Source organism: Neoarius graeffei, chromosome 8 (genome assembly GCF_027579695.1).
Source record: "Neoarius graeffei isolate fNeoGra1 chromosome 8, fNeoGra1.pri, whole genome shotgun sequence".
NCBI classification, from domain to species: Eukaryota; Metazoa; Chordata; class Actinopteri; order Siluriformes; family Ariidae; genus Neoarius; species Neoarius graeffei.
Genome location: NC_083576.1, coordinates 37,009,634 through 37,022,455, shown reverse-complemented (window position 1 = coordinate 37,022,455; position 12,822 = coordinate 37,009,634). Strand labels below are relative to the sequence as shown.

At 38.8% G+C, this 12,822-nt stretch overlaps 1 protein-coding gene and 1 pseudogene across 1 annotated transcript in view; both read left to right on the top strand.

Moving 5' to 3' along the window:
• Positions 1 to 10,529, top strand: part of atoh8 (atonal bHLH transcription factor 8) — a 109,134-nt gene extending 98,605 nt beyond the window's left edge. Inside the window, exon 3 of the mRNA XM_060927621.1 lies at positions 10,013 to 10,529. Within this exon, the coding sequence (XP_060783604.1) occupies positions 10,013 to 10,018 (6 nt within the window). The 3' untranslated portion in view covers positions 10,019 to 10,529. The remainder of the gene's footprint in view (positions 1 to 10,012) is intronic.
• Positions 6,309 to 6,417, top strand: LOC132891090 (U2 spliceosomal RNA; annotated as a pseudogene).
• Positions 10,530 to 12,822: the final 2,293 nt, after the last annotated feature.

Below are 12,822 nucleotides of genomic sequence, written 5' to 3'. Positions count from 1 at the left end.
ATCCAAGCCTGTTTTCTTAATGAGGGTCAGCTGAAGAAACTGGAGACTACATGGATGAATTTTCTTAGAAAACTTGTACGTAAAGGGTTTGAGCGTGTAAATGTGCCATTAAGACACAGTAGGAGTAGTTGTAGAGACATACCTGCAACTGATGATGAGGATGTGGACTGGCGTTATAGATATTCTAACAATGACATACTCTGCCTCACTCATTCTATGCCAATCCGTAACTTCTACCTATCTCAACACCTAAAGTATATAGCCCACATAAGACTACCAAATTCTGCATTACAAAAACAGATCCTGTTCCGCTGTAATAAAAAACCTTACAGCCGTGATATATCGAAAAGATATGAGGGCCTTACTGGACTATCCAAAATGCAAATCCAAAGGCAGATGCAGGACAAAAAGCAGTTCATGCCGATGTTGGAGCGACTCCTTGGCACCCAACCCGCTGAAGCAGTGGATGGGGAGATGATGATGGCACTAGAACTTTCTTGTCTAGAAGTTCAGCACTTCTTGTACCTGACTTTTGTACTTGTCCATCGCTCTGGATGAAAGCGTCTGCTAAATGCCATGTAATGTAATGTAATGGTTAAAGCATACAGCTTTCACTTGGAGAATGCAGTTTTGTCACCTAGCTAATCGACAGATTTTATTTTGGGAAAGTTTTGCTGCAAGTTTCTAATGAAACGTGTTAGAAACTTGACAAATTGTGGCAACTTCGGCTTGACATAACACTTTCATGCGCACGGACACAAATGTGTGTGAGTGGTGAAAACACAGTAAACAGTGAAGTATAGTAAATATAATGCTATTTAAAAATGGAGGGTTTGTTCAGGAATTCCCATCACACAGAATGATAGTGCAGTGATTTGATTCTTTTTGACCAGTCAGTAGTTCAGTGTTTCATGTTACCTTTTGGTATCAACTCAGCTCACTTGGAACCTTGATCGAGGTGGTGATGATAAATAAAAAAAATAAATAAAAAGTACCGGTTACTGGGCACTATCCATAAATTTGGGCCAATGGGGGAAAAAAAACAAACAAAAAAGCAAGTAGAGTCAAGTCAAGTAGAGCTGGTACCAGGCAGTGGAAAAGAGCCATTTGGTCTCATGGCAGACTGGTAGAAGAGATTTCTAATATAGGAACAGATCAGGCATTTTATCAATATGAGAAATTGAGAACTCTGTCATCATAAAGTTTTGTAAAATTTGGGTAGGTCATTATGTAGTTTCAGCTCCTGCTTGGATTGTTAAATGCAGGTGCAACAATTGTTTCCTTGGCATGACTGGTGCTAAGGAACTTTCAAACTGGGTCAGCATGTAGGTTAACCCTAAATACCAAAGATAGAAACATATCCTCATCTTAACAAGAGAGGACCTAGCTCTCTGGAGGCACAAGGCTTTTCTCCTGGGTGCACCTGGGAGCAATGTCCCATTGGAGAGAGCTACCATTGATGCTTCCCTCACTAATAGGGAAGTGGTGTTGTCAGAGGCATGTTGAGCCTCAGTGTAAGGACAGAACCTGTCAACCAGATGGATGCTGAGGGAAGGCTATGTACAACCCCGATTCCAAAAAAGTTGGGACAAAGTACAAATTGTAAATAAAAACGGAATGCAATAATTTACAAATCTCAAAAACTGATATTGTATTCACAATAGAACATAGACAACATATCAAATGTCGAAAGTGAGATATTTTGAAATTTCATGCCAAATATTGGCTCATTTGAAATTTCATGACAGCAACACATCTCAAAAAAGTTGGGACAGGGGCAATAAGAGGCTGGAAAAGTTAAAAGGTACAAAAAAGGAACAGCTGGAGGACCAAATTGCAACTCATTAGGTCAATTGGCAATAGGTCATTAACATGACTGGGTATAAAAAGAGCATCTTGGAGTGGCAGCGGCTCTCAGAAGTAAAGATGGGAAGAGGATCACCAATCCCCCTAATTCTGCACCGACAAATAGTGGAGCAATATCAGAAAGGAGTTTGACAGTGTAAAATTGCAAAGAGTTTGAACATATCATCATCTACATTGCATAATATCATCAAAAGATTCAGAGAATCTGGAAGAATCTCTGTGCGTAAGGGTCAAGGCCGGAAAACCATACTGGGTGCCCGTGATCTTCAGGCCCTTAGACGGCACTGCATCACATACAGGAATGCTTCTGTATTGGAAATCACAAAATGGGCTCAGGAATATTTCCAGAGAACATTATCTGTGAACACAATTCACCGTGCCATCCACCGTTGCCAGCTAAAACTCTACAGTTCAAAGAAGAAGCCGTATCTAAACATGATCCAGAAGCGCAGACGTCTTCTCTGGGCCAAGGCTCATTTAAAATGGACTGTGGCAAAGTGGAAAACTGTTCTGTGGTCAGACAAATCAAAATTTGAAGTTCTTTATGGAAATCAGGGACGCCGTGTCATTCGGAATAAAGAGGAGAAGGACGACCCGAGTTGTTATCAGCGCTCAGTTCAGAAGCCTGCATCTCTGATGGTATGGGGTTGCATTAGTGCGTGTGGCATGGGCAGCTTACACATCTGGAAAGACACCATCAATGCTGAAAGGTATATCCAGGTTCTAGAGCAACATATGCTCCCATCCAGATGACGTCTCTTTCAGGGAAGACCTTGCATTTTCCAACATGACAATGCCAAACCACATACTGCATCAATTACAGCATCATGGCTGCGTAGAAGAAGGGTCCGGGTACTGAACCGGCCAGCCTGCAGTCCAGATCTTTCACCCATAGAAAACATTTGGCGCATCATAAAATGGAAGATATGACAAAAAAGACCCAAGACAGTTGAGCAACTAGAATCCTATATTAGACAAGAATGGGTTAACATTCCTATCCCTAAACTTGAGCAACTTGTCTCCTCAGTCCCCAGACGTTTACAGACTGTTGTAAAGAGAAAAGGGGATGTCTCACAGTGGTAAACATGGCCTTGTCCCAACTTTTTTGAGATGTGTTGTTGTCATGAAATTAAAATCACCTAATTTTTCTCTTTAAATGATGCATTTTCTCAGTTTAAACCAGGGCTTTGAACCGGTTCAAGGAACGAAAACGAAAACCGGGAACTTTTTCTATTTCACATGGAACAGAAACGAAACCAGAAACTTTATTATTTTTTATGTTCCGGAACAGAAACGCTTATTAAAAATAATGGTAACCGGTTAATACCGGTTTTTATTTCGTTCCTCAAAGTTTCTGTAGCCTACAAATAGTCATTCTTCTCCTGTGCAAGTTTCTATGACCCGCTGGGGTTCACTTCCTGTGTGACGTTCGCTGACTGAATGGAGAGCGCGGGAAGGTGGACTGCTAGTGAGTAATTGCATTACTGAGTGTCTGAGCAAAGAAGAGCCTGAACGATGCAACCTCCCTATTGGCTGTTTGTAAAAATGTATCAGTTGTTGCCCTTCCCACGGGAATCATCGCGGGCTCGAGAGACGAGACCTGACGAGTTAGTTCGTTGGTAGCAGAACAAAATGTCTGGACACAAATCGGGTTTTCAGAAAAGGAAAGAAAATAAACGGAGGGTCGAAAATACAAAAAAGGAGGCAGAAAATGCAAAACGAGTTTTAAGGTAGGACAAATGGTTACTTTTTAAGGCAGCCCGCCGTGGCTGCAGGCTTTCAGTTGTGTCATTGAATGGTTAGTTTTCTGAGGCAGCCCGCCGTGGCTGCCTGCAGGCTTATTTATTATAGCCCATTTAGTTAAAATAGTTGATATAAAATGTTTATAGTTATAGTTATGTGATGGTTGTCCTGATTTAGACTGGTGTTTTTTGGGGGGGGGTTGCGCGATGTTGCACCCGGGTCCAGATTAGGGCAGAACCGGCCCTGGCTACATTTCAGGTGTAGTTTGTTTTATGTATGTATGTACTTGCATAGATGTGTACTTGGTCTTCCAATATGGCGCCTAACAAAATCTCGCGGCGCGGTGACGTCATGCGGTAGCCCTCTATAGGGCCTGACTAGCCTTTGGTAACACACTAAACGAATTCTCTTTCATTTTTGGCACTTTTTCTGTTTGTGGAGATGGGAAGACATACTGAGAATCCAAATCGCCAACATTTGAAATAATAATTGTTTTGAATTATTTCTTGTCTTATTTAATGAAGGTTGTAATAGAATTAGCCTACATTTGGCTTAAGCTGGATGAGACAGAGACATAATTTTATAGCCATTTGTTAAACAGCTGACAGGGAACGTAATTAACCGTTCCGGGAACGAAATTTTTTTGTTCTAACCGGTTCGGGAACGTCTATTTAATGGTGGAACCCAAAACCGGAAACGTTAAAATTCCGTTTCTGTTCGGAACGAACCAATAGGAAAAAAATTCCGGTTCAAAGTCCTGGTTTAAACATTTGATATGTCATCTATGTTCTATTCTGAATAAAATATGGAATTTTGAAACTTCCACATCATTGCATTCCATTTTATTTACAATTTGTACTTTGTCCCAACTTTTTTGGAATCGGGGTTGTAGGCCTCAAATTCTACTGACCAGTTCTGAGACACCACCATATTTGTCCATTTGGATAACATTGTGATGGTTAAGCATCAGGACTACACGAGTTTGAAGAACCTCACACATGGTTGGCCTCACTAAAAGCGACTTGTACTGGAATTGCACAGTAGTGCAGCAGACACACTGTCGAGGCAGCATATACACCCAGTATGAGTGTATTTGTACCCAGAAGTGGTGTCCCAGATGCAGGAAAGGCTTGACAGGGCACAGGTACACCCTTTCATCAATGGTAGATGAACTCTGTCAACCATGGTTCTCTCTGTTAAAGTAGGACAGTCAGAATGCACACCCCATAACTAGCTTCACTACCAACTGTGTTTTCACAGCTGATTCTGTCAACATTGCACCACTGTCAGTATTCAGCAATCAGGCCACAGAGTCCAGCTTGTGGCCCCAGTTTCCCCATCTCACTCACTACGTTTACATGCACATAGAGAGAATCGAATTTCTGCCGTTGATCAACTGAAATCGAAGTTCAAAATCCCATGTATACACCTTAATTCGGCTGAAATTGAACCGAACTTGATTTCTCGGAAGCGAGCTACACGACCTAGTTTATGCGATTTCTGCCGAGCTACTTTGTGCATGTATACCCTATCGAGCTAGTTGTCGAGCTACTTCCGGAAGTGACGAGATCACAAGCAGGAAACACAACAGCCTCGGTCGGCATGACAACGAATCATGACAACGGCATGAATCTTTTCTTTTTGTGGCATTGTTTGCACTGTTAAAATTTAGCTCACTTACTGTATCACCAAATACATCTGTACAGCTGTTGCATAGCTGTGAATTGTGTACATAAACAAGTCATTGTATTTGTGTGTGTGTGTGTATATATATATATATATATATATATATATATATATGTCCAACATCTGAAGAATGTCAATAAAAACAAAACAATTGAACTTTTTGTGTGTTTATTAAGACATAAGTTAAATTTTAAGCAAAAAAAAATTTTTTTTGTAAGCAAAAAATGGACTTTAGAAAAATATTATTGTGCAAAATAAGTTGTCTTACAAAACAGTGGTCTGCGCCGGACAGTTTGTAGCCATAGTCTGTTAGAGCAAGCCTAACAGCTTGAAGACGGAACTGCTAGTGTTGCCAGATTGGGGGTTTTAAGTGCATTTTAGCGGATTTGAACATGTTTTGGGCTGGAAAACGTCAGCAGTATCTGGCAACACTATAGCTCTTCTTCATGACGACAACCGGAAGTGTACCAACACGATGGGGCGTGTAGCGCCACGTGTGGCTCGGGTGCACAATAGCCCGATTTCACTTGTGCATGTAGGATTGGATTTCTCTGGCACCCCTGCTGGGACCCTTTGCTCGATTACCAACAGCAGCTCGATTTGGACGTGCATGTAAACGTAGTCACTGTTGAATTCAATGCTGAGCAGGTTCCTCCTCTATCAGATCTTTTAGCCCAACTGAATGGGATGATTTGGAACCCATAGCCAGGTTTGCCCTTTCAGAGGGAAGCACATGCTCAGGACCCAATAGTGAACCTTTAAAAGATGCTTCTGAATGCAATCACCCCCACTATGCAGACCTTCTTTCCACTCTCAAGTCGAAACTATTCCTTGAATGGTGTGCTTTTCTGTTCCAATCTATATGGACCTTGTGGACAGGGTTTTTCATATGTTAACACTGCCGGTGTCTGGTGTTCATAGAACCACAGTTACATAACAGAGTTTCTGCTCCAACAGCAAGTCTAATTTTCTGTATGAGCAATGCCTGTTCAGACAATTATATTAAGCTTCATATCACTTTTCAGTCTTGTGGCAAAGATCAAGCATAATATCTATTCTTATCAGTTTAATATCTGATACATCCTCTATATGAGGACTTTGAATAGCAACTGGAGACCATCATTATGGACTGTTCATTCCAGGAGAAAGTTCAGTTTTCATAGTTGAAGCTTTGCTTTTATCACTAGAACATATAAAGAGTACCAAACAACAGAACTGTCTAATTTTTCCAGACTCAAATGAAAGCCCTTAATGAAATTTCAAATCCCAGCCTCAGACCTATACTGGAATGCTACATTTCAAGGAAATGGCAAACTGAAATGGGACCATTCCTTGGTGATAAAGTATATGAAGTAAACCCTCTCATTAAAAATAGACATTTATTCTCCTTTAAAGCCAGACACTCTATTGTTGTATACTAGGTGCTGCATTGGTCACTCCAGACTCACCCATGGCTTTAAAGGGTGAAGAGCCACCGTTTGGCCATCTCTGCAAAACAACCCTGAAAATGAAGCATATTTTACTCCTTTGTTCTGTTCTAAATGCCACAAGGAAACAATTTTACCATCAACGCATTTTGGACAATGTATGTTCCAACACCAAAAGTCCTAGAATTTTTGTCACGTGTATTTGAAACATCTTGTGTAGTTATTTACTTACATATGTATGAGATGGCAATAAACATAACTACATAGTTATCATATCACTATGGATGGGTAACAAATTTCCATCTATTCTGATGTCCTTCTTCTGTTTGGAGTTCTCATCACCTCCTGAGATACCAGTGACCCCTTCTGCTCTCTGGGCCTATGATGAGATACATTCTGAGTTCCAACTTCTGGTTGGAGTTCTCATCACCTCGCTCCTGCTGAGGATGGCCCCATATGGACTGCCTTAAGATGCACTTAGAAACTGTGAAGATGTCTTTGGCCTGCAATTGATACAATTTTGCTATGATAGCTTGAGGCTACAATTGCCATGATAACTTTAGGACTGAAATTGCCATGAACAGTTTGGTACTCAAATCTCCATCAGTGAACAGTTGATAACGTCATCAAAATAGACTTCATATTAAAACCTTAATGACTTTCCTGGTTTTAGGATTGCACTTTTGACTATTGACACAGTTACCAAAACAAGTTATTTATAAATCACACTACCCACTGTCAACCAGATGAAGATGGGTTCCCTTTTGAGTGTGGTGGTTCTCAAGATTTCTTCCTTATGTCATCTCAGGGAGTTTTCCCTTGCCACCATCACATCCAGCTTGATCATTGGTGATAAAGTTATTCATTCATATATGTAAAAATGATGTTATTTATATATTAGTGTCTCTCAAACAATTAGAATATCATGGAAAAGTTTTTTTTTTTTTTGTAATTTAATTCAGAAAGGTAAACATTCACATGTTCTATATTCATTTGATGTAAAATGAAAAATTTCAAGCCTTTTTTGTTTTTAATTTTGATTATTATGGCTAATAGCACATGAAGATCAGAAATTCAGTACTTCAAATGATTAGAATATTTTCTAGGATCAATCAAAAAAGCATTTACAATACAGAAATTTAGTGAATAAATGAACATACTTTTCAGAAGTCGGATATTTCTGTATTCTAAATCCTTTTTTGATTGATCCTAGAAAATATTCTATTCATTTGAAGTACTGGATTTCTGATCTTCATGAGCTATAAGCCATTTGATTTGATTTTATCCTGATATCCTGTAGGTCAGTTGGCACCTGTTGTCAGTACACTTCATCTCTCGCTGGCTTACTAGGTCTCTTGACACCTCCCCAGACAAAGAACCATTCACAACCACATTCACACTGCAAAAAAAAAAAAACTGAATTTGAGGAGAAAATTCCTTAATACTAGTGAAATTATCTTGCTGCATGGACAGATAATTTTACTTGACAAGACATCTTGGAATAAGTTGGTTGCAATCGAGAACTAGTTTTAATAATCTCAGAGCTGATGTATTTTATTCTTCTAATAGGAAATGCTAGATCGTTTCAACTATATTCAAGATATTCTAACTTAAGATATCATTTTAGCAGCATAGAAGAATACAAGATGCCAACTTTGAGATTATTAAAACTAGTTCTAGATTGTAACCAACTTGTTCCGAGATGTCTTGTCAAGTAAAATTATCTGTCCGTGCAGCAAAATAATTTCACTAGTATTAAGGAATTTTCTCCTCAAATTCAGTTTTATGCAGTGCACACCTCTGAACCATGTAGAACAGCCAGTTAACCTAACTGCATGTCTTTGGACTGTGGGGGAAACTGGAGCGCCCAGAGGAAACCCACGCAGATACAAGAACAACATGCAGATACTGGGCTCGAACCCAGAACCTATAATCATCAAAATTAAAACAATAAAAGGCTTGAAATATGACTTTCCATGTAATGAATATAGAATATATGAAAGTTTACCTTCTTGAATGAACTTAATAAAAAATAACTTTCATTAGAAATAACTTTCTAATATTGAGATGCAGTAGTATATTTACAAAAAACAATACAGTTTATCAATTTCAAATTAAACATCTCTTTATATTGTATTCAATTAAATATTGGTTGAACAAGATTTGCAAACCATTGCATTCTGTTTTTATTTACATTTTTAACCCCATCCCATTTTTGTAATTGGGGTTGTAAAACACACCTGATTTACTTAATCTAATACTGAAAGCATAGGATTTTTGAATCACTTTTTTTCTGTTCCTGTCTCAAGGACATGTCTTACAAGAACATTTTCTTTACATTGATCAATTTTCAAGTATGCAGAATTTTGAGGAAAAATAAGAAGGATCATATTTATAAATTTAGTTTAATTATGCAGAACATTCTCTATTTTAACAGTAATTTCATTAAAATTACATTGTTTGAGAGGAAATTGAGAAGGAACAGATAGGACACTTAAATGGTAAATTATCTTTGCCCTTTATAATGTACCTGTATTTTAAATTATACTGGGAAAAAAAATCTACTTCATGTGTGACCATTGCATAAAGCACAGACAGAAGGAAAACAGCCAGCTGCTCCTCCCCTTCTTGCTGGCAGTTCCAGACACCAGATGTTTGCAAAGCTAGCTGGGAAGTCCTGCTGGCGCCATTCAGGGCAGAGGGCAGGGTGAAGGCACGCGAGTTGGAACCAGGAGAATTCACTCACTTCAGCAATTGGTACATTACCCTGGCTGGATCCCCAGTTCTTCCTAAGCCATCTGCTGATTTCTTTTTCTGGATCTTACACTTAGAAGCACCTATTATTGAGAGTGGGGGAGGGTAGAACTAAAAGAAATCTGTCAGGGAGAGGGAGAGAGAAAGAAACAGACATGTAGTCTGGAGTTGGGGTGAGGGGTGGAGTTTTTAAGAAGAAAAAGCTGTGTGCGTCTTCTTGTTCTAACTTAACTAAATGTTTTCACATATGGTGTCATTATGGTCTTGAAACGTATAACATTCAAACATAATTCATTCATAACATCTCCACATGCCCTTATCCACTCAGGATTAAATAAAATGTTTGTCTTTTCCTGTGACATGATTTGACCTGGTTGCCTAAAAACTTGGTGTGGTTCCTCTTACCCTGTTTTCCCCCTAACATAATCATGATTATCTATTAGTTGGCTTAACTCATACAAGTATCTTGATTCATCTTTACTCTGTTATTCAACTGTAAATTTGAATTTGTGTAACTCGTATGTATGTTTGTATAGGAATAAAATGAAGACTCCGGCTTAGAAGAGAGAAGAAATTCACCACAATGTTCAAGACAAGGCATATTCTACACTGAAGCATACTTACACTTGAAGTGTGATATCCTGGAATGGTCTACAGAAGTAGGTTAAAGCATGCAAAAGAGAAAAATGTCAGAATTACAAATAATAATAATAATGACTGAAGGCACTAATTGAGATATAATACATTTAACACTGCAACATATTGTACAAAAGAACACACTATATTATTATAATTCTGTATAATAAAACAATAAAAGATTATTGTAAAATGCCCATGTGATGTAATGTTGATCTGATTACACATTGCAGCTTTAAAAATATGTCAGTCAGCATGAAGGATTTAATTCAATCTTGAATTTGAAGCTTGGAAAACTGCATGGATGGGTTTGGTAACACATCGTTATGAATAAATGTTGAATAACAAACCGCTTCAACTCTAAATATGAGATAGTATACATTTAATTTTTCCCCCTCCAAATAAATATTCAAAGCATTTCTGTAGTGAGCTGTCTCTCAGTTAACAAATTAATCCATCCTGAAATCAATATGTAGTAATGTGTTAAAAATGACAACATATCTTTTTATTAACAAGAATAATTAGAATAAACATCTTATCTAAAGTGTTATGCTGGGGACAAATCTGGTTTCCTTATTTTTTACATTATAAAATAATTTTCTTTTAATTAATTTTCATGTTAAGTCATAGCTTTGGAAAAATGTTTAGGTCTCTGCCACACATCAAAAACTAAATAGCTTTTTCAGTTTCTTCCATAATGACAACTTGCTTTGTCTTCACATAAATGCAGCTACAAAAAACAAACAAACAAACAAACAAAAAAACCACAACATTTGGGGGAAATATACAATATTTATGATTCAGTCAGCTGGAAAATAATATGACTTAATCATGAGAATAGGTTTGAATGTATTGTCCAGTGGGTTAGCGCAGTCCTTAATCAATGTAATATTGAAAGTGTGCATGGTGCCTAGCTACACATGATTGTAGTGCTTGCAAACATGGGTGGTGCGAGGGAGGGGCTTGGGGGGTGCTGTAGCTACCCCAGGATAGGCTTAGGACCCCAAGAAATTTCTGTGCTTTAAAAAAATCTGAATACTTTTAATGTGTGAATACTATCATTTATTTGGGGAAAAATAAATAAATACATTATAAAACAAACTATTTTTGGACGAAAAACGTAGTCTAAACAAGCGATCTGATTCAGCCAATGGACACAGCACGCATTGAACGCTTGACCTTGTTTTCACATCTTGATTTGTAAATTAGCATTTGTGATAAGATAATAGATTGCTTTTTTGCTTCATAAATGTCCACATGTGTAGACTCAATCAACAGATGCATTGTTTTGTTATGAAGATACTGAATGGTAAGTGCGTGATTTTTTTTTTTTCCTATTGCCGATGTTACCCGGCCAAGAATGACTTAAAGTTCACTCCAGGGTAGCACATTTATTTAGGCTTCTGTTGAGATGTGAAAATACAAAATTAGGTTTAAAGGATATGGGACATGGATTTTTAACTGGGCATAATTATGTATGGGTGGCACGGTGGTGTAGTGGTTAGCGCTGTCGCCTCACAGCAAGAAGGTCCTGGGTTCGAGCCCCGGGGCTGGCGAGGGCCTTTCTGTGTGGAGTTTGCATGTTCTCCCCGTGTCCGTGTGGGTTTCCTCCGGGTGCTCCGGTTTCCCCCACAGTCCAAAGACATGCAGGTTAGGTTAACTGGTGACTCTAAATTGACCGTAGGTGTGAGTGTGAATGGTTGTCTGTGTCTATGTGTCAGCCCTGTGATGAACTGGCGACTTGTCCAGGGTGTACCCCGCCTTTCGCCCGTAGTCAGCTGGGATAGGCTCCAGCTTGCCTGCGACCCTGTAGAAGGATAAAGTGGCTAGAGATAATGAATGAATGAATGAATGAATGAATGAATAATTATGTATAAAGAACATAGAAATGCCATCTAAATCACTGCAGGGCATCAAAAATGTGAAAATCATCACATTATTCAAGTTTTTTTATACATCAGCGTAAAACAAGGATTCGTTAATGAGCTAGGTGGTCACGTGACCCGTGACGTCACAAAAACTTTCCAAGGAGCCAGCGCTTGGGAATCTAATGTAAACAGGTTACCGAAATGGACACCATCGACAGTGATATTCCCGATGTTTCACAGAGATGTGAAGTTAGACCCTATCAATTCGAACCGATAGCTGGAAATTCACATGAACATGGATCTTGTCTCTACTCTGACGGGTCAGATGATTCTGAGAGTGAGAGTTCATTCAGCCCTCATGAAACTGAAAGTGGTCGGCTTGATAACACTTCCTGGTAAGTTAAAAACAATTCTGCTCAAAGGCTAATGATCTGTTGAAAGAAGTATTATTTTTGTATCATACATTGAAAGTTCATCATAGATCTAGCTAAAGTCCGTTGCAAGCTAGTTTTTTTTTTTTGCTGATATTTTTCGAGATTGATTGATTGAGATACAATGCTTCCAGAGTCCGAGATGAAAACATTCAAAATGGCGAAACGAGTCAGAATTATGATAATCAATAATTGATACACCCAAAATTATAATACTAATCCTTACCTCGGCTTTCAGATGCTTAGTGCAGAGGTCTTCAACAGGGGGGTCGCGAAATCGCACCGGATCACTCATATCAACAAAAATATTCCTGCCCTGTCCCCTGGCCTCCGTCATGCAGGGATGCAAACAGCGCGCCTTTCGGCGGATGCCGCCTTTTTCACGGCTGAATCGCGCAGATCCGATTTTAA